The following is a 23466-nucleotide window of genomic DNA, read 5'->3' as shown; positions in this document are numbered from 1 at the left end:
CAAGAGGGTTAACGCAGTGCTGGAAAATAATGGTGGCCACACAAAATATTGACACTTTGGGCCCAAATTGGATATTTTCATTTAGGGTGTACTCACTTTTGTGGCCAGCGGTTTAGACATTAATGGCTGTGTGTTGAGTTATTTTGAGGGGGCAGCAAATTTACACTGTTATACAAGCTGTACACTCACTACTTTACATTGTAGCAAAATCACCTCACGTACCCCAGTTTGGGAACCACTGGCCTACGCCATCTTTATGTAGAGCAACAATTCTTTTTTTCAGATCCTCAGAGAGTTCTTTGCCATGAGCAGGGCCGGGTCTAGGGGGGGCTGGGGGGGGGCTAGGGGGGGCATTGCCCCCCCAGAATTTCCTTGTGCCCCCCCAAAAATGTGCAGCCAACAATAAAAATGAATAAGCCTACATAAACATTAAAAACGTCTTATCTATTGAATAAGGATCGGCCACTTTAATCACAGAAAAAAAAAGTGAATATTATGCTTATAATGATATTTAATCTCACAAAAATGGACTTAAAATCCAAAAACATGCGAACTGGGAAGTAACGAACATTAATCAGAAAACACGTCGAAAACAAGTGTACACCTAATCTTCAAGCAAGTAGCCTAAAAAAAATATCACAATGAGGATCACATCTGCATCAGCCGAACATATTTTCTGCATGCTGAGATAGCTGTCAGCGAACATTTCCTCAGTAATTTCGTTAACAATGAATAATTTGAACATTATATCCAGGGGCGGCGCTAGGGGTGGGCTAAGGGGGCTGGAACCCCAAATGTTTTTCCAAAAGCCCTGAATCTTTCAGGTTTGAGGTTTCTGTGCTGCGTGTTTTAAAGAGAAGCGTGCATCCGAAAATACAATGTAGACTGAGACTCTATATCACAAATAAAAAGATGTTTGAGCCCTCTTTCATGACCAGGTACAAGTCAATGCTGTTTCTTTGTTCCATTTGCACTCTGTACATGGGTTGAAGCTCTCAGTTTTGAGCTTCCAAAGTGCACCAGACTGATGCATTTAACCTTAAAATACACAAAAATTTCTTACCGGGGGGGCATGCCCCCGACCCCCCTAGATGATGGTATATAATGTACATTTTATGAACTTTAACCAAGAATACTACAAAAAACGCTCCTTTCATGTCAGTGAATTAAAATGTCATTGGACAAATATAGATTTCGGTTAAGCCCCGAATGTTTACAATGTCTGGCTCCGCCCCTTATTATGTCCATAAATAATTCACATGGCCTACATAGCCAGTACAAATTAGGCTATAGCCTATAATTTGTTAGCCACAAGACGATTCTTGATGAATCAAAAAAACAAAAAGTTAGCTATGAATATTAGCCTAGAAAATGCTGCCCTACCAAAATTTGTGATTGCCCCCCCAGTCAAGCAAGCCTAGTACCGGGCCTGGCCATGAGGTGCCATGTTGAACTTCCAGTGACCAGTATGAGAGAGTGGGAGAGAAAATGGCTAAACATTTTCACTTAGGGGTGTACTCACTTTTGTGGCCAGCGGTTTAGAGTTACTTTGAGGGGACAGCAAATTTACACTGTTATACAAGCTGTACTTTACATTGTAGCAAAGTGTAATTTCTTCAGTGTTGTCACATGAAAAGATATAATAAAATATTTAGAAAAAATGTGAGGGGTGTACTCACTTCTGTGACATACTGTATTCCTTGTGCATTATAAACTTAAATGTGCAACATAATGAAATTATTGGTTGGCATATCAGCCAATAAATTAGTCATTCATTGTGTTCAAAGACATCCATACTGACACTGGACAAATATGAAGAATTTTCCACACTTTAATTATTCACAATTATTTACATGTCAGATCTTAAATTCAATCTTAAAGACAAACACTAAAAATCTGAAAGAAAAGAGGATTAATGCCTCTGTTGAACAAATGAGATTACAAAGTGGCTTTCGCATCTCAAGTGTGCAACATAATTTGAAGTACATACACACACATACACATGCTCACTCTCCAGTGGTGACAATCAATGTAAGACCAGCACAGGATCTGTACATGTAAACAACAATATTCTCATATTAATATCCCTCTGCCATTATCCAACAATAATGAGATGATGCAGTCAAAGCATAAAAAGCAAATGTTCTTATGATGCAAGAAAAAGGCACACAAATTAGACCCTTTTAAGACTGTGAGTATATGATGAGGGAAATATGATTCTCAGACCATAGAACATGTAAAAAGCCTAAGCTTGTAATGGTCCACAATTTCATGTGTCCTCACAACAGCAGGTTACAGCCACAATGAAAAAGCTATGAAATAGTTCATTTAGCTCAAGACAGAGAAAAAGAAATGTCATAAAAACTGAAAAATTATGATTTAAATAATTTTGAAATATAAAGCTGAAATGTGTCCCCTCCCAAAACACCCCGTCTTCCATTGATCGGAAAAATACATAGGCCTAATCCCGCCCAAAACTCATGCCTTGAGGCAGTAGTTATGTTTCCATCCACCTATTATAATGTGAATTTTGGAACATTGCATAAAAAACGCTGGATGGAAATGCCAATATGCGCATAAACTGCTAAAAATGTTCATAAAAAACATATGTGCTCAACTGAGGCGGATATTTTTTTCCCCGATAAGAAGACATGCGCGTTAACTACAATGGAAACATTTACCGAATAAATCACTCGAATCCTCAACAGATCATGTGATCTTAAAGATGGCGGAGAGGTATGTTTGTTTGGATGATAAGGTCTGAACATTCTTAAACATCGTTTTTGAAAAAGAAGTGACTTTAGTTTTTGATGGAAAACAAAGTGTCATCAAAATGGTTAAGTAATTCACTTCCGAATGCAAGATAGCATAACGTTTTGTCTCAGGCTCAAGTTAGGGTACATTACAAGACAACGATGTAACGTTACTAAAAATGGAAAAGTTTCCTTTGCGTTTTTCACTTTATGACAACGTTGTCAAAACGATCCCTGTTCATACGGATCTGTGAAAACGATTCAAAACGCTGTATTATACTGCCAGGCCAGTAGTTGGTGATGTCTTTCACAAATTTGCATTTTTGTAGTTTACTCTGAGACAATAATGATACGGCTTTCAAAAACATGTACTTTGAATCCTGTTTTCAAAAGTTTGCATTTTCAGGCCACCCAAACACAGTTATTGTGTAAATTAACTGCCAAAATGCAAAAAAAAAAAAAATTTAAAATCTGTTTTTAGTTGAAAATGGTGTTGTGTCAACGGCCCCTAATTTATTGTTTTTCAAAAAAGAGCCACAGTGGCTTCCCTCCAAGTGCAGCAACTTCTATTTTTTAATATAGATATTTTGCACCAATTTCCCAGGAAGTGATTATTTTTTTCTCTCAAACACATGGAATGGAAAAAGTGCTTTATTCGCAGATGTTTTATGCAATTTTCCAATTTTTCACACAATTTAAAAGTGCAGTATGTAATAATAATATTGGAGAGTTGTTTCCTCTGCCCCCTCCTCATCAGACTCAACGCTCACGCAGGTTGCCAGATTGAAGACATGCAACAGGAACGAGCGTAATCGACAATGGAAAGCGTCAAAGCCTTACACTGTAAGTTGATCAGCTAATGTATACATATATAATGTGTGATCTCTGACCCAGTTCGTTTGCTAGCTTCCCATGGCTGCAATACGCTGTGTTTTCCACCAACTGGCAACCCGGGTTGTCGAAATACTATTGGGTAAATTGGCAGTGGGTGGGATTACACAGACCAAAACAAAAACAGTCATGCTGACACTGAATGCAATTTCAAAATAGAATAACTGGCTGTAGAATTGTTCGGAGAAACAAGTATTTGAACTTAGCATGTTTCCTAAATCTCTGCAAACATAATATGGTATTTTTATGCTTTAGCACAGTCCAAAAAAATTACATACGGCACCTTTAAATTCACAACTTTGGGTGGAAACATAGTGTTGCTGCTAAAAGAGTAATGTTTTGATGTCACCACAGATGAGCCACAGTATTTACATTTTTTGACTGATTACTGTCTCTATATGCCAAACTCGGATAGGAAAACGCATTTTAACACAAAGAAAATATGACACAATTCAGCTTTAAGGAATGATTGATTGTCATGGGTGTTGATGTGGTGAGGGATCCTTTCTCAACAGACTTCTAAAAAAATGACTGGATTTAATTTCTCATGACATTTACAGTATATTCATCTAATCTGAAATATAGAATATGCCGGAGGAGAACCAAAATCAGCTGGGAGAGGAGCACAGAAGGAACGAGCAACTGAATGACTGAAGGTAGGGCTTGCACGCCTCTCTCTTTAAACCTTGAGACTCTTGGCCATCTCCCAGGGGAACTCTGATCGGCCAAAATGACCGTAGCAGGCGGTGCTCTGGTAGATTGGCCTCTTCAGGTTCAGGTCCCTGTTAGTGGAAATGAAATTATTTAACTTTTCACCAAACAGCTGACACCTGAATCCTACTTGAACCAAAACTGTACCTAATTTATGTGCAGCAGTGCTTACTCAATATTATACTACAGTTGCATGTGGAATTGAATTAAAATGAATGAAGAGTCACTTAATATAAAGTAGTACGGCCACTTAGAGTAGCCTGCATTGATAGTAGCGTTACTCCCTCTGGAGGAAATATTGGGAAATGCCATGCTTTATATATATTTCACAATAAAGATCGAGCAGGATTTTAAGTTGTTGTTTTTTTTTTTATCTTAATGTTGGTTAATTAACTCACCCAAAAGCATCCTATACATATTAATCATATATTACAGGAATATAACTTGAAAAATGGCAAGAAAGAACAAGTGAACTTGAACTTGAAGTTATGTGCTAGTCAAAATGTGTAAGTCACCTTGTGAATAGCCTATGATTTTTCTATAACTATGTAGTAAAACACAACAAATGACTAAATTGTGAAGAATTTACAATATTGTATTACAATAGTGTGCATTATACTGTTATTTTAAGAGCTTAGTTTCCACATATTGTTTTTGTTAAATGTTGATATTTTTAAATTAATATACATTTTTTAAAATTTGGTTTCATTTTGCACTTTCTCATCAACTAAAATGTTATTTTTATCGACTAAAAGTAGATGATGTTTTATATATTTAATGAATATAATATTACATGGCACTTATCACTCATGGACAAATATAATATCATAGAATAACCCTTTATTCCCTATCATTTTAGTGAACTAAATTCCTAAACTAAATAATGTTAATCATTTGCCTCCATTTTAACCCACCCACACAAAGTACTGAACTTAAATATTTGTTTTTAAAAAAGTAAAATGTTGTGTTTGTTTCATGAAGTGGAAGAACACAATAAGAACATATTATCTTATTAATTGTTTACCTAACAATGACACCTGGTCGGAGGTCAAAGTTCTTGTTGACGATGTGTAGCAACTCCTTCTCTGTTTTTTCCGATGAACCGTAGGTGAAGAGGGAGATTGAAAGAGGGTGGGCGACTCCAATGGCATAAGACACCTACAGAACATATTAATTATTCACGACCCTGCTCCAGACACCAACTCATCCATTCTAGTTTCAATCCATATCAGATAAAATAGGTCAATATTGTGGCGAGTTGCTTGGATCAACTTTTTTTTACACAACCTCATTTTTTTTTTTCTTGTGAGATGTTATTGAAGATGTCTACACTTTCATCTCACCTGAACCAAAACTCTTCTGCACAGTTTGGCCTTCACCAGAGATTTAGCCACCCAGCGTGCAGCGTAGGCAGCAGAGCGGTCCACCTTGGTGTAGTCCTTTCCAGAGAAGGCTCCACCACCATGAGCCCCCCATCCACCATATGTGTCCACAATAATCTTCCTACCTGTAACACCAGCGTCTCCCTGAAAAGCAAAGTTTATGTTTTGGTTTAAGCAATAGTTAATATCTGATCCTCATGTCATTCCAAACCAGTTAGCAGTTATTTTTTTTCCATAGGAAAAAAAGAGAGAGAATTATGTGAATCATAGAACAGCTCTTGAAAGCTTGTTTCCGCCACAGAATAAGTCAATTTAAAAGATAATTGCAACTTTTTAACTCACAATTCTGTCTTTTTTTTGTAAGAATTTGTGAGTTATAATGTCAGAATTGCGAGATATAAACTCGCAGTTCTGACTCTTTTTTTTCTCTCAATTGCGAGTTTATATCCCGCAATTCTCACTTTTTTCTCTCAATTGCGAGTTTATATCTCGCAATTCAGACTTTTTTCTCTCAATTGTGAGTTTATATCTCGCAATTCAGACTTTTTTCTCACAATTGCAATTTTATATCTCGCAATTCTGACTTTATAACTTGCAACTGTGAGTTTATATCCCACAAATCTGACTTTTTTCTCTCAATTGCGAATTTATATCTTGCAATTCTGACTTTTTTCTCTCAATTGCGAGTTTGTATCTCACAATTCACGTTTTTCTCACAATTGCAATTTTATATCTCGCAATTCTGACTTTATAACTTGCAATTGCGAGTTTATATCCCACAATTCAGACTTTTTTCTCTCAATTGCGAGTTTATATCCCACAATTCAGACTTTTTTCTCTCAATTGTGAGTTTATATCTCGCAATTCAGACTTTCTCACAACTGCAATTTTATATCTTGCAATTCTGACTTTATAACTTGCAATTGCGACTTTATATCCCACAATTCTGACTTTTTTCTCTCAATTGCGAGTTTATATCTTGCAATTCTGACTTTATAACTTGCAGTTGCGAGTTTATATCCCACAATTCAGACTTTTTTCTCTCAATTGTGAGTTTATATCCTACAATTCAGACTTTTTTCTCTCAATTGCGAGTTTATATCCTACAATTCAGACTTTTTTCTCTCAATTGCGAGTTTATATCCTACAATTCAGACTTTTTTCTCTCAATTGCCAGTTTATATCTCGCAATTCAGACTTTTTTCTCACAATTGCAATTTTATATCTCGCAATTCTGACTTTATAACTTGCACCTGTGAGTTTATATCCCACAAATCTGACTTTTTTCTCTCAACTGTGAGTTTATATCTTACAATTCTGACTTTATAACTTGCGATTGCGAGTTTATATCCCACAATTCTGACTTTTTTCCTCACAATTGCGAGTTTATATCCTGCAATTCTGTAAACTCGCAATTGTGAGAAAAAAAGTCCAAATTGTGAGATGAAAAGTTTAAATTACCTTTAAAAAAAAAAAAAAAAAAAAAGTAGCAGAAACAAGCTTCCATACTTCACTTCTACTGAAGCTCGAGTCTAGTCTGCACTTGTGCCCAGATTCAAAATGGCGCACAATGTTTGGCTACAACAAATGTGAGAACCAGTGCCGTTTTAGTGTCAATGACAGTGATACGACAGCTTTGACATATAGTAGGTGAATATTTTTAATGAATAATGATTTAAATTCAGCCTGTTCCTCACACAAATCTATCATATTGCTTCAGAAGACTTGGAATATAGTGCACGAGTAATACTGAGTACTTTTATGATGATTTTTTTTTTGGTGTTTTTATATAATGATCTATTGTTGCAAGACAAGAGCTGCTTAAAGATTCTTCTAAAAATTCTAAGGTTTGAAACGGCATGAGGGTAAATAAAAAATCACTGAATTTTAATTTTAAATGAATTAATCCTTTAAAAGTGCATTATACACACAGCATATTAAACCATAGAAAGACAGAAGGGCCTCACCTGAGGCCCTCCGATGACAAATCGCCCACTCGGCTGCAGATGGTAGACGGTCTTGTCGTCGATATATTTTGCTGGCACCACAGCTTTGATGACCTTCTCCTTCAAAATACGCTTCTGCTCCTCCAGTGAAATGTAGTCGTCATGTTGGACGGAGATGACCACTGTGTGGACACGCAAAGGAATCACAGCGCCATTCTCCTGCTTGTAGTGCACAGTGACCTGAAGTTGTGGAAAACATATAAAGGAACACATCTGAAGTCATCGTTTCAACTGACATGTACAACATAAGGAATGTGAAGAACTTTGGACATTTCCTGCTGGATGGTCTGAAAATGGCAGAACTCTAAAATAGACCAGAGGTTTCAGCTTCCTGAGTGTTGCCCAGCTTGAGTTGCTGGCATGCTCCTGAGATTGACGGGTGCACAGCCGTGTCCTCTGCCCCACTGGGAAAAGTAAGGATCGGGGGCCCTGGATGTCATGCTGGGGGTCATTTTCTTTCAAGCGTTAAAAGAGACCGCCTCATGGTCACTATCTTGCTCAACAGCCGTCACACCTATTGGCCAATGTACTGGTTCAATGAACACTCGGCTGATAAGATAGCATGGTCAATGTCAGTCAGGGGCTCTGAACCTGCACATTGTAGCTCTGAAGACTCACAATTTTATCAACTTGCAATTGTAAGTGTGCAGAAAGGACTAAACATTTTACTGTAATATTGCTGACCTGAGTTTTTGAGTCTGGGCGGAGCCATGGGATGGTGCCATCCCGCCGTAGCTCAGCCATTTTAGCGTTGAGTTTGTGAGCGAGGACAATGGTGAGCGGCATGCACTCCTCCGTCTCATCAGTGGCATAGCCAAACATGAGCCCCTAAAACACAACGGAAACGCAATATGAAGATGTTTATCACAAATGATGTTCTCAAACACATTTTTACACTTCCGTTGTGTTCGGACCTGGTCTCCAGCCCCAATATCTTCCTCATGTCTGTCAACATGGACGCCCTGCGCTATATCAGGAGACTGCTGCTCGAGAGCCACCAGAACATTGCAGGTTTTATAGTCAAAACCTTAACAGAAGGAAGAGGGATAAAAATTGGTGGATGAGTTAGTAAAGATCTAAAGTACCAATAATGATCAAAATATTGATGCTGACCTTTTTCGGAGTTGTCATAACCAATGTGTTTAATGGTGTCCCGCACAATTTTCTGGTAGTCCACGTTGGCGCGAGATGTGATCTCACCGCAGAGAAGTACCATGCCAGTCTTACAAACAGTCTCTGATGATTAAAGCAATCTTAATTAGTTAAACAACTCACGATGAAGGGAAATTGCCAATGTATAATTTATTGCTAGCTTGAATTTGAACATGGGGATGTTATCCATTTAAATGCCGTTAAACTTTACGGATAGAAAGAGTACAAAAAAATGGTCACTCTATAACCAAACAAGAGGCAAGATAAGTGACCAACTGTTGGACTATGAACTTTCAAAGAATATTTTGATAGTCGTGTTTATACAGAAAGTTTATTTTGTTTGTGATTAAAAAGTTCACTCACCACAGGCCACTTTAGCATCCGGGTCCTGCTTCAAGTGTGCGTCAAGAACTGCGTCACTGATTTGGTCACATATTTTATCTATTAACAAAATCACTCTATTATAAAAACAAAGTTATGTAATGGCTCAGATTAAGGTTCAAGTGTATGCTTAGTGTTAGAACTCCAGAAAGTTTCAGTTTAAGACATTTTTAATGTCTCTCCTATAGCAAGACTCTCTATGGGACACAGGAACCCCAACAAAGCAAAACCACAGCTGAGCAGCTGGAGGACAATACCAGTGGTCCTCTCCTTTCAGAATCATTCACTCAGTCTATATTTGGGCTGCTAGCTGAGGCAACAGCTTAGGTGAGTTACATCAGAAACTACACTGTCAAAAACAACATCTCAGGTGATAATACGAGAAAAACAAGTCAAATCTATGAGATCGCTTCAGTCTGGAACATTATGGAATCGATTGTCTTGCACATGTGCACCTATTGATCGATCTGCTGAAATATGTGCTGATGGGAGATGTTTAGCAAGACTCAAAATTTGTTCAAGTGAACCAGACAGGTTAGTTTGCAGTGTTGCAAAATCTGTCTAGGAGGAACCAGACTAGATGAGATTATGCACTTAGAATCATTAAACGTCATTAAGAGTAATTAGGTTTTCTGTAAAGCAGCTTTGTAATATTGGGAAAGCATACTTGACATCTGACATTAGGAGTGCAGCATACGAGACTGTCTATAGCACTTTGGCCTTGTATCATGACATGGGAGAACCGCAATATGGTTGATAAGAAATGTGAGGTCTGGCAAATTCCCACACAAGACCAAAAAAAAAAAAACGAATGCAAAATCTGTTGGTATACAGGTGCACCAATGATTGACTGCCATCCATAGACAGCCATGGGATGGTGTGAAAATCAAATCATTCATTGCATCAGTAAGTTCATTATTAAATAAACTGCATGGTAAATAAGTAACTGAGAAAATCCTCCCAGTGATATGCTGTAATTTAACACCTCCGGTAAAAAAAGTCATGACCCCGAATTGACTATTTTTGTCTACTACACTTTCACTCAATGAAATACCTGCTGAGCACATGGTACTGTGAAAGTATTGTTACTAAAAGTAATGAATGAACCCTATTGAACTATTGCTTAACCAGAAGGGTTACTTAACCAGCTTACCACTTCTACAGTATGTGCTCCAATGACTTGTCGAGGCAGGTGAATTAGTCTATAGGTGCATGTCTTTAGGCTTTTTCTCCATGCAAGTACACACATACTGAATCATTAAACAGTGCAACAGTTCATACTACAACATAAAAGTTCAGGGAAAGATTGAAAATCACCTGGATGGCCTTCTCCCACCGACTCTGAGGTGAACATGAAGGATCCGTCATCATGAACGTCATTCAGTCCTTCCATGTTTGCCAGCAACTGAACAGATCTTCAAAATCAACAGGACAAAATAATCTATCAAAGGTTCAATAATTTTCCTCCAACTGTGGCAGAAGCAGGCCAAGTATGCAGACCTCCTTATAGTCCTGAGGGTATAGAAGAAAGAAAGACTGAAAGAAAGAGAGGTTTGCTGATAGATCAGACTATATAACACACAAGCTCGTCTCGAAGCAAGTTTGCCCCTATATATGGCAGAAAGAAAACACACACACTAAGCTTTACTCACTCTCTCACTCACAAACATACACACATACACACACGTGTCATGTGAACGAGTGGGGCAGACCATTCCAGGGGGTGTTGTTTGGGGGGAGGAGATTCAAACTTTCAGAAACTCTCTGTTAACCCCTTGTGCGCTCCGCTCTGGCATGGGAAGGTTTTTTGGGGGGTGGGAGGACTGCTGCTGTCAATGGACACAGTGGGCAGTTGCGTGTTAGAAACCATCCTTATATCTTTCTTCTAATCCGTATCAGGGCTTACAAATCGACCTGAGGGTGATTTACGAACTTTGCGGAGAACTTATGACAATTGATATCAGATCTGAAGAGGTGTGGTGAAGTCTGCAGGTGTGATTGGATGATACAACACTCCTCTCATTGAAAAGGACATGTGATTGGCAAAAAATGTAATTCATGGTTGTGTAATAAATGCATTGCAAACCCCTTTTAAAAACATTGTGGTTAAACATATAACAATCAAGATCAGTTCCAAGACATGTTGTGGTGAAATTTGTTAAATTTTGAACTGTCTGCTCAGACAGTGCTTATAATGTCTAACGTCTTTGTCATCTTCTAGGTTTGGATTTAATATGTATATTTTTATTGTTATTGTTCTTCTGTCAGTTTTAGATTCTAAAATAAAAGTCCCCTTTAAAAACTTCAGCAAACCTCATGCTGCAGTAATATGGGTCAAGATAGGATGTGACCAAGACTCAAAATGTCAAATCAACTGGATCCAAATATTGCAAAATAAATGTGAACATTTTTCTCTATATATTTTATTTAGCTGCTTCATTCTTTGATCTGGGATGTGTTTTAGTTTTTTGATGGATGTTTCATTCTCAAATGCTTGCTGTAATACATAAGGATAATGGCTGATAAAGACAGGTTTAATAGTTAATAGTTTATTATCATTTAGTAGATGCTTACAAAGGTTTTAGTACTGTAATTGCAGGGCCCTTCCCTAATATAATCCCATGCCTTGCTGTCAAAGGCACAATATAGTGACAAGGCAGGATTGTGATCTTAGTTACTTTCCAGTTCTTTAGACAACCCTATATGGGGTTAAACCAACAACATTTGTGTTTGAGCAGAAAGACAAATAAAATCTATAGGAACCTATACGAATGGCCTATACTTTATTGAACTAGCTGAAACTTGGATTGCTTATATGCTGAATGAATGTACTGATGCTTGTCTTTGAATAGATTTGTTTAAAATAAACATTATAATATAGAATTTTCGAGTGAACAAATAAGTCAACAAAGTGAGATGGTGAGACAAAAGTCAATTTGTTGTTGAACTCTCAACTTGAGACATGTGGCATATGAGATGAACTCTTGAGAGAAAAATCAGATCATTAAATCCATTGACATTTTTTTTTCACCAGTTATATTGAACAATTAAAGAATATAATTTTTAATCATTATTATTAAACCATGAAATGATTAATTGTTAAAAAAAAAACACTTATTTTTCCTTAAACCTTAAACAGAAGCATTGATTGCTCATGTCATGTAAACTACACATGGACAAACAGGTGAGCACGTGAGACCACACTTCATGGACTATGATCCTTCAGCTGTGAGTAGATGTGGGGTAGCTGTTCAGCAATGGTCCAACAATCTTGTCTGAAAACAAACTTGACCAAACAGGATTAGATAATTTAACAGATGCAAGCGGAGCTATAAATGAGCTATTTTAAAAGTTCATGGTAACCAGTTCTGTATATACCTGAGTGGTCCACTCCTGAATACACCTATGACAGATTATTTCATGTCCAGAAATCCAGTTATTGCAGTTTTTTTAAATCACATGGAGAAAATGATAGACCTCAATTCGTTCTGCTGATAGATCTGTTCTTGTTGTCGTTATAATTTAATCTCTAAATGAATGCAGGTGACTCAGAAATTAAAGGTTTATGTTTTTCTGAACCCAATTTTAAAGTTTTTTTATTTATTTATTTTTTATAATTGCTAGGACACATTTTTCAATACTTATAGGTAATTTTCAACTTTGACCTTGGCACAGCAGTTAATTTCACATTCGAAACTCACTGAAAACTACCAAAAACACTTCATACATGTCTCAAATCATGTCATTCTTCTATAGCACTAGCAAAGGTTTTTGTAAAAAAAAAAAAAGAAAAGAAAAAAAGTGACCTATTGAGAAATATGTCCTATAGTGATTGGAAAAAAACTAATATCCCTGGAACCTTTCTATTGCACAAAAGGTTCTTTATAGTGAAAACAAAATGATTAAAATGCTCTTCACACTAAGAAAAAATGGTTCTTTCAAACAGTGTAAATTTTGACAGCAAATTTTGATTTAGTTTTAGTCATAGTCTTTTGACTAAAATGCCATTTAGTTTTAGTCATATTTTAGTCATCGGAAATTGTTTTAGTTTTAGTCTAGTTTTAGTTGACTAAATATCATAAGATTTTAGTCGACTAAATCTACAGTAGATTTAGTCGACTAAAATCTAATTTAGTTAAATTGTAATGCATAAAGCATTTCTCTAACAATACACAGATCCTATACACTGATATAGGTACATCTGATATTCCCCAAACTGTTTATGTTCACCAAACTGTACTTTGCTCGCCAAAGCGGACGGTTTTTGACCGTTCAAGTGCAAAAAGACACAAAAGAGCAAAATTCAGCATATTTCAGGGATTGACACACTTATCATTGAGGTACTATAGTTTTTGTTTAAAATTTTATTAGATTTGATTTTTAGTTTTAGATTTTTAATTTTTTTGTGTTTGTCTTTTAGTTTTCGCTTTTTATTTCTTTTTATTTAAGTTTTTATTTCTGTTATTTTAATACCTCAGGTTAAGGTAAAGCTTAGAAACTAGATGAAATAAAATTAGTTTACATTTTTTATATATATTTATTTTTTATTTCAGTTAGTTTACTTCAAATAATGAAGATTTCTTTGGTTTTAGATTTAGTTAACTATAATAACCCTTATACTTGTAAAATATATTGAATAATATGTCAAATAAATGTTCTTAGTCTTTCCTTCCTGTGACAGAAGATACAGTAGTTTACTATGAATTAAATAGAAATTAAATTAAATACAGTTTATTGTGTAAACAAAATAACAATAATGACCAGGAAAAAAAATAATAAGTATAAACCATCCCGAAATACACTGTGACTCTTATTCTGAAATGTCTGCAGCCTGCGTTGTAGCCTATTGTAATAGCAGGCTACTAATGAGGGAGATAAATATGCATTCTTACAGCCTACAACTCATTACCATATAAACATCGTGTAGTAAACATTGTCGTAATTCATCAATATTAGTTTATAAGCAATCGCTTGGCATAAATGTGCGCTATTCATTAATTAGCTACTAAGCAGTCTGAAGTGCTGCTGCGCGAGCCTGTAGAGCGCGCAACAGCGCCGCGTTTCCCGCGGTTGGATCAGCACGTTACACTTCAAATGTGCGCATCTTCCACACAGGACAACGTTCCTGACTGGATATCTTCCCAAATCGTCACTCTCTTTCATTTTTGTCTCGTTTTTATTCGTTGACGAATATTAGAGTGGATTTTAGTCATAGTTTTAGTCATTCAAAACACATTTTTATTTAGTCATCGTCTCGTTTTCGTCCGTGAAAAAATGTTGTTGACGAAAATTATGACGAAAATTATTCGTCAACGAAATTAACACTGCTTTCAAGGACTTTTCACTAAAAGGTTCTTTGGGGAACCCAAAATGGTTCTTCTATGGCATCAGTGTGAAAGCCCCCTTTTGGAACCTTTACTTTTAAGTGTACATGTTAATACTTAATTAACTTGACTCGCTGAGATTAAAATCTCTTTTGCAGGAGTGTTCTGGCCAATATAGGCAGCCAAGTTTGCATATACAATTATACATCAAAGTTACTACATACAATACAATACAAGATACAATACTATACACACATAAAAAAAAGAGAAAAGGAAAGAAAGAAATGCACTCAGATAAAAACATTTTCCATTAATTTACTCTCAAAGTTACAAAGTAACTTTTTAAAATGACTACAAGACACCAGTTCTTTTAACTTCATCTCAGTCTGGAAAAGATTCCAGTCTGAGGTAGCGGCGTATTTGAAGTTTTACCAAGCTCAGTTCTAATATAAGGCACACAAAGACTGTAATTCATCTGAGAATGCAATCAGTAATTGCCAGGCAGTTTCCGTTGAATTAAACAACAAAGATAAGGGGGCAGATAACCCAGTATGACTTTATATATCAGCAGATACCAATGCATTCTGCGTAATACAGTATTTTAAAGATATACGACAAACATTGTGACAACAGCGATGTGTCTTTTGGGATAAGTATGTCAATTTTGCAGATCTGAAACAGATGTTTCAGCTTTCAGTTTAATGTGATGACCCCACTCAGTTTTCCAAAAAAAAAAGGGGGAAAAAAAAGCCACAATTTTTCAACTAGTGATGAGGACAATTGTAGGACATTTACCTTTCTTTTCATGTGTCACCCTAGTGTTCTTTTGTCCTCGTGTTTGAGATGATTATCCAGCTGAAAGATTAATTTTCTTCAACGCTTTAGTTTCAGCCAGCTGTAACACATTCTCTTATGGTATTTCCATCCATTCAACAAGACACATAGTCCTTCTACTAAGTGAAATATGATGCCATAATCATATTGTAATTTAGACATTTTGATGTGTGGGCATTGTTGGATTTTTACTAAAAAGCTCTGTTTTGTGTTATCTCACTACAACGGCTTATCCTGCAGTGCTAATGGACTTTTTGGCAAACTTTAGATCTGGCTTCTTTTGTATCAGGCCTCTGTCATGCAGAGCTTTGTTCACCGGTGCACCTTTGCAGGGTAGTCGGTTTCTGGCTTGTTTAGAGTGATTGATGGCTTGCTTACAAATGTTTTTCTGATTCTAGGAGGAGTTTTGAGGACAAAGTTTTATCTGTTTATCCAGAATATGATTCCAGTTAGTGAATTGCATAATTTTTGTTTCCTCGGGAAGTAAAGGTGTTATTGTTGCTTCTGCTTTATCAGCAGGAGAGCAAACAAATCTTTTTTATCCTAATAACATATAGTATTATGGCTATTGCATAAAATATTAGGCCCCAATTTATATTAGTGCCTAAATTAACCATTTAATACTATGCACTTATTGTGTACGTACATGTTTTTACATTGTACTTACCGTTGCCCTTTCCCTTACACCTTAACTCACTCTTAAATCAAACCAGACCACATTTAACTTTACTCGTATTCCACCTCAATACAACAAAAGTGTTTTTGGTTCCACTTTATTTTACAGTATGTGCACTTTTCATGTACTTACAGTGTACTTACCCACAAAAGTAGAGTAAGGGTAGTGTAGTAGTGTAAGGGAACTACATGGGTTAAGTTAAGGTTTAGGGGTAGGTTCAGGGTTAGCACCTAGTTAGTGTCACAGTAACACTTTATTTTAGGGTCTTTTAACTAGTTACTTATTAGCTTGCATATTACTAGAATATTGGCTGTTTTTTAGTACTTATTAAGCACATATTAATGCCTTATTCTGCATGACCTTATTATACATTCTTAATCCTACCCAATACCTAAACTTAAAGGTGCCCTAGAATTAAAAATTGAGTTTACCTTGGCATAGTTAAATTACAAGAGTTCAGTAAATGGAAATGACATACAGTGAGTCTCAAACACCATCGTTTCCTCCTTTTTATATAAATCTCATTTGTTAAAAAGACCTCCAAAGAACAGGCGAATCTCAACATAACACCGACTGTTATGTAACAGTCGGGATCATTAATATGTATGACCCCAATATTTGCATATGCCAGCTCATGTTCAAGGCATTAGACAAGGGCAGTCAGTATTCACGTCTGGATCTGTGCACAGGTGAATCATCAGACTAGGTAAGCAAACAAGAACAAGAGCGAAAAATGGCAGATGGAGTAATAATAACTGACATGATCCATGATATCATGATATTTTTAGGGATATTTGTAAATTGTCTTTCTAAATGTTTCGTTAGCATGTTGCTAATGTATAAATGTGGTTAAAGTTACCATTGTTTATTACTGTATCCACGGAGACAAGAGCCGTTGTTATTTTCATTATTAAACACTTGCAGTCTATATAATTCATAAACACAACTTCTTTATAAATCTCTCCAACAGTGTAGCATTAGCCGTTAGCCATGGAGCACTATCAAACTCATTCAGAATCAAATGTAAACATCCAAATACATACCATACTCACATAATCCAATGTATGCATGCAGTATGCATGACGAACACTTTGTAAAGGGTTATATTAGCTGTGTGAACTTTGTTTATGCAATGATAGAGTCGAGAGCTCAGGAGGGGGCGGAGAGCGCGAGCAATTAAAGGGGCTGCAGCCTAAATCGGCGCATTTCTAATTATGCCCCAAAATAGGCAGTTAAAAAAATTAATTAAAAAATATCTATGGGGTATTTTTAGCTGAAACTTCACAGACACATTCAGGGGACACCTTAGACTTACATCTTGTGATAAAATGTTCGATGGCACCTTTAACAACTACCTTACTATTAATAAGCAGTAAATTAGGAGTTTATTAAGGGAAAAATCGTAGTTAATAGTTTATGAGTTCCCTATACTAAAGTGCTACCAGTGTCATTACTACAATAAATACATATTATGTTCATGTGAAACATTGTACCTAACATTTTTTTTTTGAAAGTACATTGTAGTTAAAGACACCATAAGTGTTGCAAAATATAATGAACTTCAGTGCATAGAAATACAATAGGCCCATATATAAAACTCTTTTAATACAACATGTTGATTTGTTATTCACCTTTAGTCAGGTCAGTTTTTGTATCAAGATTGTGATGTAATTGTGGCAGAAATACACAGGTTGAAAGGTTGATGTTAGTCGAGGTGACAAGCATATGTTTATATTTTGTCCCAGTTCTCCCTGTATAAAACATACGTGGCAGCTGCTGGTTGGTGTCCGGTGATAAACACAACTAGTTACCTGCCTTGCCCATTTTTTTTTTTTTTAAAGGTAAACTCTTTTGATAAGCATGGAGGAGTGAAGTGCGTCAGCCAATGGATAACTGAGACTAGAACGTTTAGTAGGTGGGGTACGTATGCTTACTGCTGATTGGGTGTAACCTAGACACGCTCACACAAATGGGTAAGACAGAAACTCTTGAAAGTGCTCCAGTGAGGTGGACCTAGGTGAACTTTACAGCTGGTACTGGGTGTGAAACCTAAGCTCCAGATGGATTTGAAACTGTGCCTCAAATTATGATCTTTCATTATGGACACAATGGATTAATAAACTCATGCAGTCTCCACCCCGACACTCACTGTGATTTCATTGTCAGTTTAGAACCTTTAAACTAAACTGTTATTTCATTAAAAATACAATAAACCACAGAGACTGTGTTACTACTTAATTATCACAATTTTCATTATCAATACTGTGATAATCAACTAGAATTACTGCAGCTATAGTTACCACTAACAAATGAAGGAGGTTTCCCCCACATTGCCTCGGTAGTCGGCTGGAATGCAGCAGCTGCAGGAGAGGGTGGGATGTTGGGACAACTTTCATCTCAGCACATTCCAGCCTACAGCAGCCAGAAGCAACTGGCCTCTGCCCCTCTCCCCTAAAAATAACCATTACCACCTAAACAGAGCTGGCCCCGATCCACTAACTTAGCTGTACCGTCTCACATAATCAAGTTCTTAACACTTGTAAGCAAACACACCCAGGAGTGACTATGTAATGTAATGGAAAAGAGCTCAGGACTGACTGTCTTCACTTTATTTGTCAAAAAGATAACTTTATAGTATGAAAGCCTCAATATATGAACAAAAAATATATTGTATACAAACATACCTTGTTGTTCTCATCTCATATGGTGGACTTCAACCCCCAAATATGATCATCCTCATGTAAGGGGCCCCCATTCTAAAATTTAAATGCAGTTATATTATTTTCAAGCATAAAAATGGTAAATAAGCCACTGAGTAATGCAGTGATGCCATCTACTGGCTGTAGCTGAAATTTCATGTTATTTTATCCTGTTCTTCGTGATCCCATGTTTCAAACTTTAGTTAGTGTGTAATGTTGTTGTTAGAGTATAAATAAAATCTGTAAAATTTTAAAGCTCAAAGTTCAATGCCAAGCGAGATATTTTATTTAACAGAAGTCGCCTACATCCAACGGCCAGTTTGGACTACATCCCTCTACTTCCTTCTTTAATGACGTCACTAAAACAGTTTTTTGACTAACCTCCGCCCACAGGAATACACAAGAGTTGCGTTTGTAGAGTGTGTTTGTCGCCATGTCGTCGAAACGCTGTTATTTTCATCCCGCAGTCCAATCACCGGGTCTGATTCCGGCTCAAATTGATAGGGTAAAATTAAAGACATGTTTACAATAACACTGAGCGCGTGCATCTCCACGTTATGGTAAGAGGCGTGACCTTTCCGGGCAAGGTTCGCTCAGCTGCTGTCGAATCACAACACAGGAACCGCTGGCACAATCAGAACTCGTTACGTATTTCTGAAGGAGGGACTTCATAGAACAAGGAAGTCATCAGCCCGTTTTTATGACAGTGGAAACAGCGGTATACAGATAAGTAAATTATGTGAAAAATACTGTGTGTTTTTACACGCGAAACATGAACACATGTTATATTGCACACTATAAACACAATCAAAGCTTCAAAAAACATGAAAAACGGGACCTTTCATTTTAAAAGTGTTTGTTCTCCAATTGATTGCAGTAGTCTTCCATTAAACCATGGCACATTGTTCATGTTATCTCCATTAAAGAAAATGAGAGATGTGGATCTTTTTTAAAGTGAACTTTGCATAAAAAGTTTTTTTTTTTAAATAAAAATATTTTTTAAATTTATATAAATATTAAAAAAATACCTTAAATTTTATTTATTTATTTTATTTAATAGTTTATTTGATAGGGACAGATACCACCAACATAGATCATTATAACAAAACAATCTGATGTCTGTATCACAGTGTGTATAGCCAAAGGCTAATTTGCAACACTTGTCCCTAGAAGGGCCTTTAACAATCAGAAACAATAAATACAACATAATATCTAAAAACCAGTTCATACATTAATAAAACTCAAATAAAAATACTCTATAACTTCCAAACATACACAATATATTCACAATATTAAAGGTGAGTACAAATCTGATTTATCTTTAACCAAGTCTTAAGCCTGGAAGAAAACATTTTAAAATCAGGAATAGTTTTAATGTCAGGTGGCAATAAATTCCAGAGCTTAACGCTTCTAACAGAAAAAGCTGTCTGACCAAAACTAGTCCTGCAGTATGGAATTTTACAATCATGGTTTGTATTACTTCTCGTAACTCTACTGCTGTTCTGTCTCTCCACAAATTTACTTAACGGCTCAGGCGATAAATAATTGATACATTTATACAATAATTTACAAAAACTAAAATTAATAAATCCATCAAAACTCATTAAATTATATTTCTTAAGAATAGTACAATGATGATATCGAATTGGTTTTTTGTCCATAATTTTTATTGCACGATTGTACAATGAACCAATAGTTTTAATTACAGTAGGAGCAGCCTGTGCCCATGCTGTCACGCAATATGAAATATGAGAAAATACCATAGCATGCATGTACAACAGAGCTGCCTGGTTTGGAATGTAATTTCTAATTAATTTAAAACAATTAAGGTTATTTTGTATTGTTTTTGAGATTTTCTTTATGTGTTTATCAAATTTAAGTTGAGAATCTAAAACCAATCCAAGATATTTAAATTCTGTAACACAGTGAATTTTTCCATTTTGTAAATTAATATTAAAATTTCCTTTTAAATCATGTTTCCTAATAGAAAAACACATAGAAACTGTTTTTGACAAATTTAAGACTAGCTGATTTTGACTAAGCCACTGTTGAATATGAGACATACTTACAGACAATGCCTCTGCAGCCTGTTCAGGCAACTTAGCAGAGATGTAAAGAACTGCATCATCCGCATAAAGCTGACAACTGGCCCCTGAGCAGTGCAGAGGTAAATCATTTATAAAGATCCTCCCAACACTGCCCAAATGTAGAGTAAAAACATTAATAAAGTGAATGATATTACATTTGTAATATTATATTATATACACAAGCATTATCATGTTACAAAATCACATTTTATTGTCTGGAGACCCTAACATCCTGAGTGTACATCCCAAAACAATAGCTCACAAGGGTTAATTTATGGAAAAATTAATATTATTAATGTGGCAAAAATTATTTATTTATTTATTGCTTAAGTAGTTTAAACCTTTCCACAGACCCGTAATCTAGAGCACCAAGACTGCAGTGACATAACTACATTGGATACAAAGCAGTACAGGTGCATGAAATAACAAAAACAAAATCTTTGGATAGATCATATCCACAGCAGAGAGTCCCGTGGAGCCTGTCTGACCCAGATGACTGTGATGCGCAACATATTTATGGTTTACATACATTTCTCAATAACTTACAAAAACTTACAACTTGGCACAGAAGTTAATTTCACATTCAAAATGCAATAAAACTACCAAAGCACTTCAGTGTCTCAAATCAACTAATTTTCCCATAAAAATTAGTTTTTTTTCAACCAACAAACACACTTTGTCACTCTTAAAACAATGTGCTTAAAAAAACCCACTAAGAATATGTAGCATTATACAATGTGTTATTCTGTAATGTTTCTTTACAAAACAAGAATGACACTCTCTGCTGTTTAGAATTCACTGCTGTGTGTTACATGGTCCATGTTTACAATACAGTACAAAATTATTCAACATATAATTATTCATTATATGTTTTGCCCTTTTGTAATGCAATTGAAATCTGACATGTGGTGCAGCTACATCTAATTGTTTTGATAGTATTTCATTTTTAGATTTGGAATATATTTCAATATGGTATTACTGTATAAATGTAGCAAATTTCTATTTTATTCAGTTCTTTATTATGTTAGGTTTTGATCTTAGTTTAACAGTTTTGAAAATCGTATGTAAACATCTGCACATTGGCTTGTAGGTAGGTAGAGTTATGGCAGTGGTTGTGTCTAAGTGAGAAATGTATTCATGTAATTTGAACGATGTAGTCATTGAAAGCATTTTGTCCCAAAACAGTTAAAAATGAGTTTTGAAAAAGTGACCCAAGTATTGAGAAATGTGCCCAAGCGATTGTAAAAGACTGTAAAAAGGTAAATGTCATATAGATCATGGCAGTACATTAGCCTGTAGAGGGCAGTAATGTGCTATATAAATCCATCATACTGATCTCATTAATATATATGAAATATTATTTTAGGATTAAAGCACCCTCCCATATTATGAATTTAGACATTTTTTTTGTTTTTTTCGATGAGCAAGATTAGTTTGATTTTGTGATTGTGAATAAATCATGTTTCTTTTAAACATTGAATTTAGATCATGAATTCTCATTATTGTAATAATTTCATTTCTAGATGTTATATTTGGTTTTCAGCTGTAATTTCTGTGTGTTCCATAAGCAGCAGGTCACGTTAAATTCCTCAGTATACGTTTTCAAAAGTGATTGGTCCATGTGTGATTAAAGAGATTAGGAATTCTTATCAGAATTAGTTGTAGGGCTACAGTGATGTAAATTAAAATTATTGAAATGCATTTAGATTATGGAATTCTCTTTTATTAAAACTGTAGGCCTAAAGCTGCTGTCTGTAACTTCTTTTGGTTAAAAATTATCCGAGCATGTCTTTGCGTCATTGCGTCACGTCTGTATACATAAAGAACGAGTCCGAGCTTGTAGAACATCGCATGTGAGAATGATCATTTGAAGAGTTTGGTTCCAAAAGCAATTACTCCATTTTGATTAATTTGAGTAAAAAGGTGTTTTCTTTACCAAGAAAGTGGCAAGATGAAAACCACTATTTTCTATTTCAAACTTTCACATAGCATCTTTTGGTTATAAAAAACATTAAACATTCAAATCTACATTTTGATTTTTAAAAGTTTATTTATAAAAACGTATTATTTTTTCCCCCAAAATGCAATAAATCCATGACACTTTTTTTTTTCAAAATGCAATTAATCCATCAATATAAAAGTTATTTTTCAAATTGAAAATACACAACAAAGTAGCCTTGATTGACATATATGACAGTTTGCCAATATTTATCTTATATACAGGCATTTTACTAAAAATACATACATTCAGCAGTCGCTCCCAATTCAACGGGTCATCTTGTTAATGTTATAAATTATTTGTCATTACCGATTAAAGAGTAGGCTATCTGGCACCACCGCACGGTTAAATAAACACATTTGCCGAGTACACTGATATTAAAAACGGCTTTTTAAAAAAGCCTTCAATGTTTACAGTGGGTGGAATGGTGCGCTGTGATTGGTTGAGCGGATATATCGCGTTCTACAGAAAAAGGAAACTGGCGTTTGTCGCGTTTTGGAAAGAAAGGAAGAAAACATGACAAAATAACACAACGGATATCGCATTTTGCGCAAAATTAATAAATGACTTT

General features: G+C 35.6%; 1 protein-coding gene across 2 annotated transcripts; it reads right to left on the bottom strand.

The window, feature by feature from the left end:
* Positions 1 to 1815: 1815 nt before the first annotated feature.
* On the bottom strand, positions 1816 to 10934 carry mat1a (methionine adenosyltransferase I, alpha). 2 transcript variants are annotated; one of them, XM_048204240.1, is made up of 9 exons: positions 10594 to 10931; positions 9259 to 9336; positions 8857 to 8979; positions 8658 to 8770; positions 8428 to 8571; positions 7705 to 7923; positions 5699 to 5881; positions 5380 to 5513; positions 1816 to 4426 (listed from the first exon to the last, which is right to left on the bottom strand). In XM_048204240.1, exons 1-9 carry the CDS (start codon positions 10667 to 10669, stop codon positions 4324 to 4326), a joined length of 1173 nt encoding a protein of 390 aa, XP_048060197.1. In that variant the 5' UTR covers positions 10670 to 10931; the 3' UTR covers positions 1816 to 4323. The 2 variants fall into 2 exon arrangements, with proteins under 2 accessions (XP_048060197.1, XP_048060198.1); XM_048204241.1 differs by lacking the exon at positions 1816 to 4426 and having other exon boundaries at positions 5376 to 5513; positions 10594 to 10934.
* Between the last annotated feature and the right edge of the window lie 12532 nt (positions 10935 to 23466).

The sequence above is a fragment of the Megalobrama amblycephala genome, linkage group LG10 (assembly GCF_018812025.1).
Source record: "Megalobrama amblycephala isolate DHTTF-2021 linkage group LG10, ASM1881202v1, whole genome shotgun sequence".
NCBI classification, from domain to species: Eukaryota; Metazoa; Chordata; class Actinopteri; order Cypriniformes; family Xenocyprididae; genus Megalobrama; species Megalobrama amblycephala.
Note: the sequence above shows the minus strand (reverse complement) of the source record. Positions and strands in the feature narration are given on the sequence as shown.

Excerpts from the sequence above, each read along its gene's own strand:
- mat1a (XM_048204240.1), bottom strand. The coding sequence starts at position 10,669 with ATGGAAGGACTGAATGACGTTCATGATGACGGATCCTTCATGTTCACC. Across the intron at positions 8,771-8,856 it reads TTATGACAACTCCGAAAAAG|GTTTTGACTATAAAACCTGC; the intron begins GTCAGCATCAAT and ends CCTTCTGTTAAG. Across the intron at positions 8,572-8,657 it reads ATATTGGGGCTGGAGACCAG|GGGCTCATGTTTGGCTATGC; the intron begins GTCCGAACACAA and ends GTTGTGTTTTAG.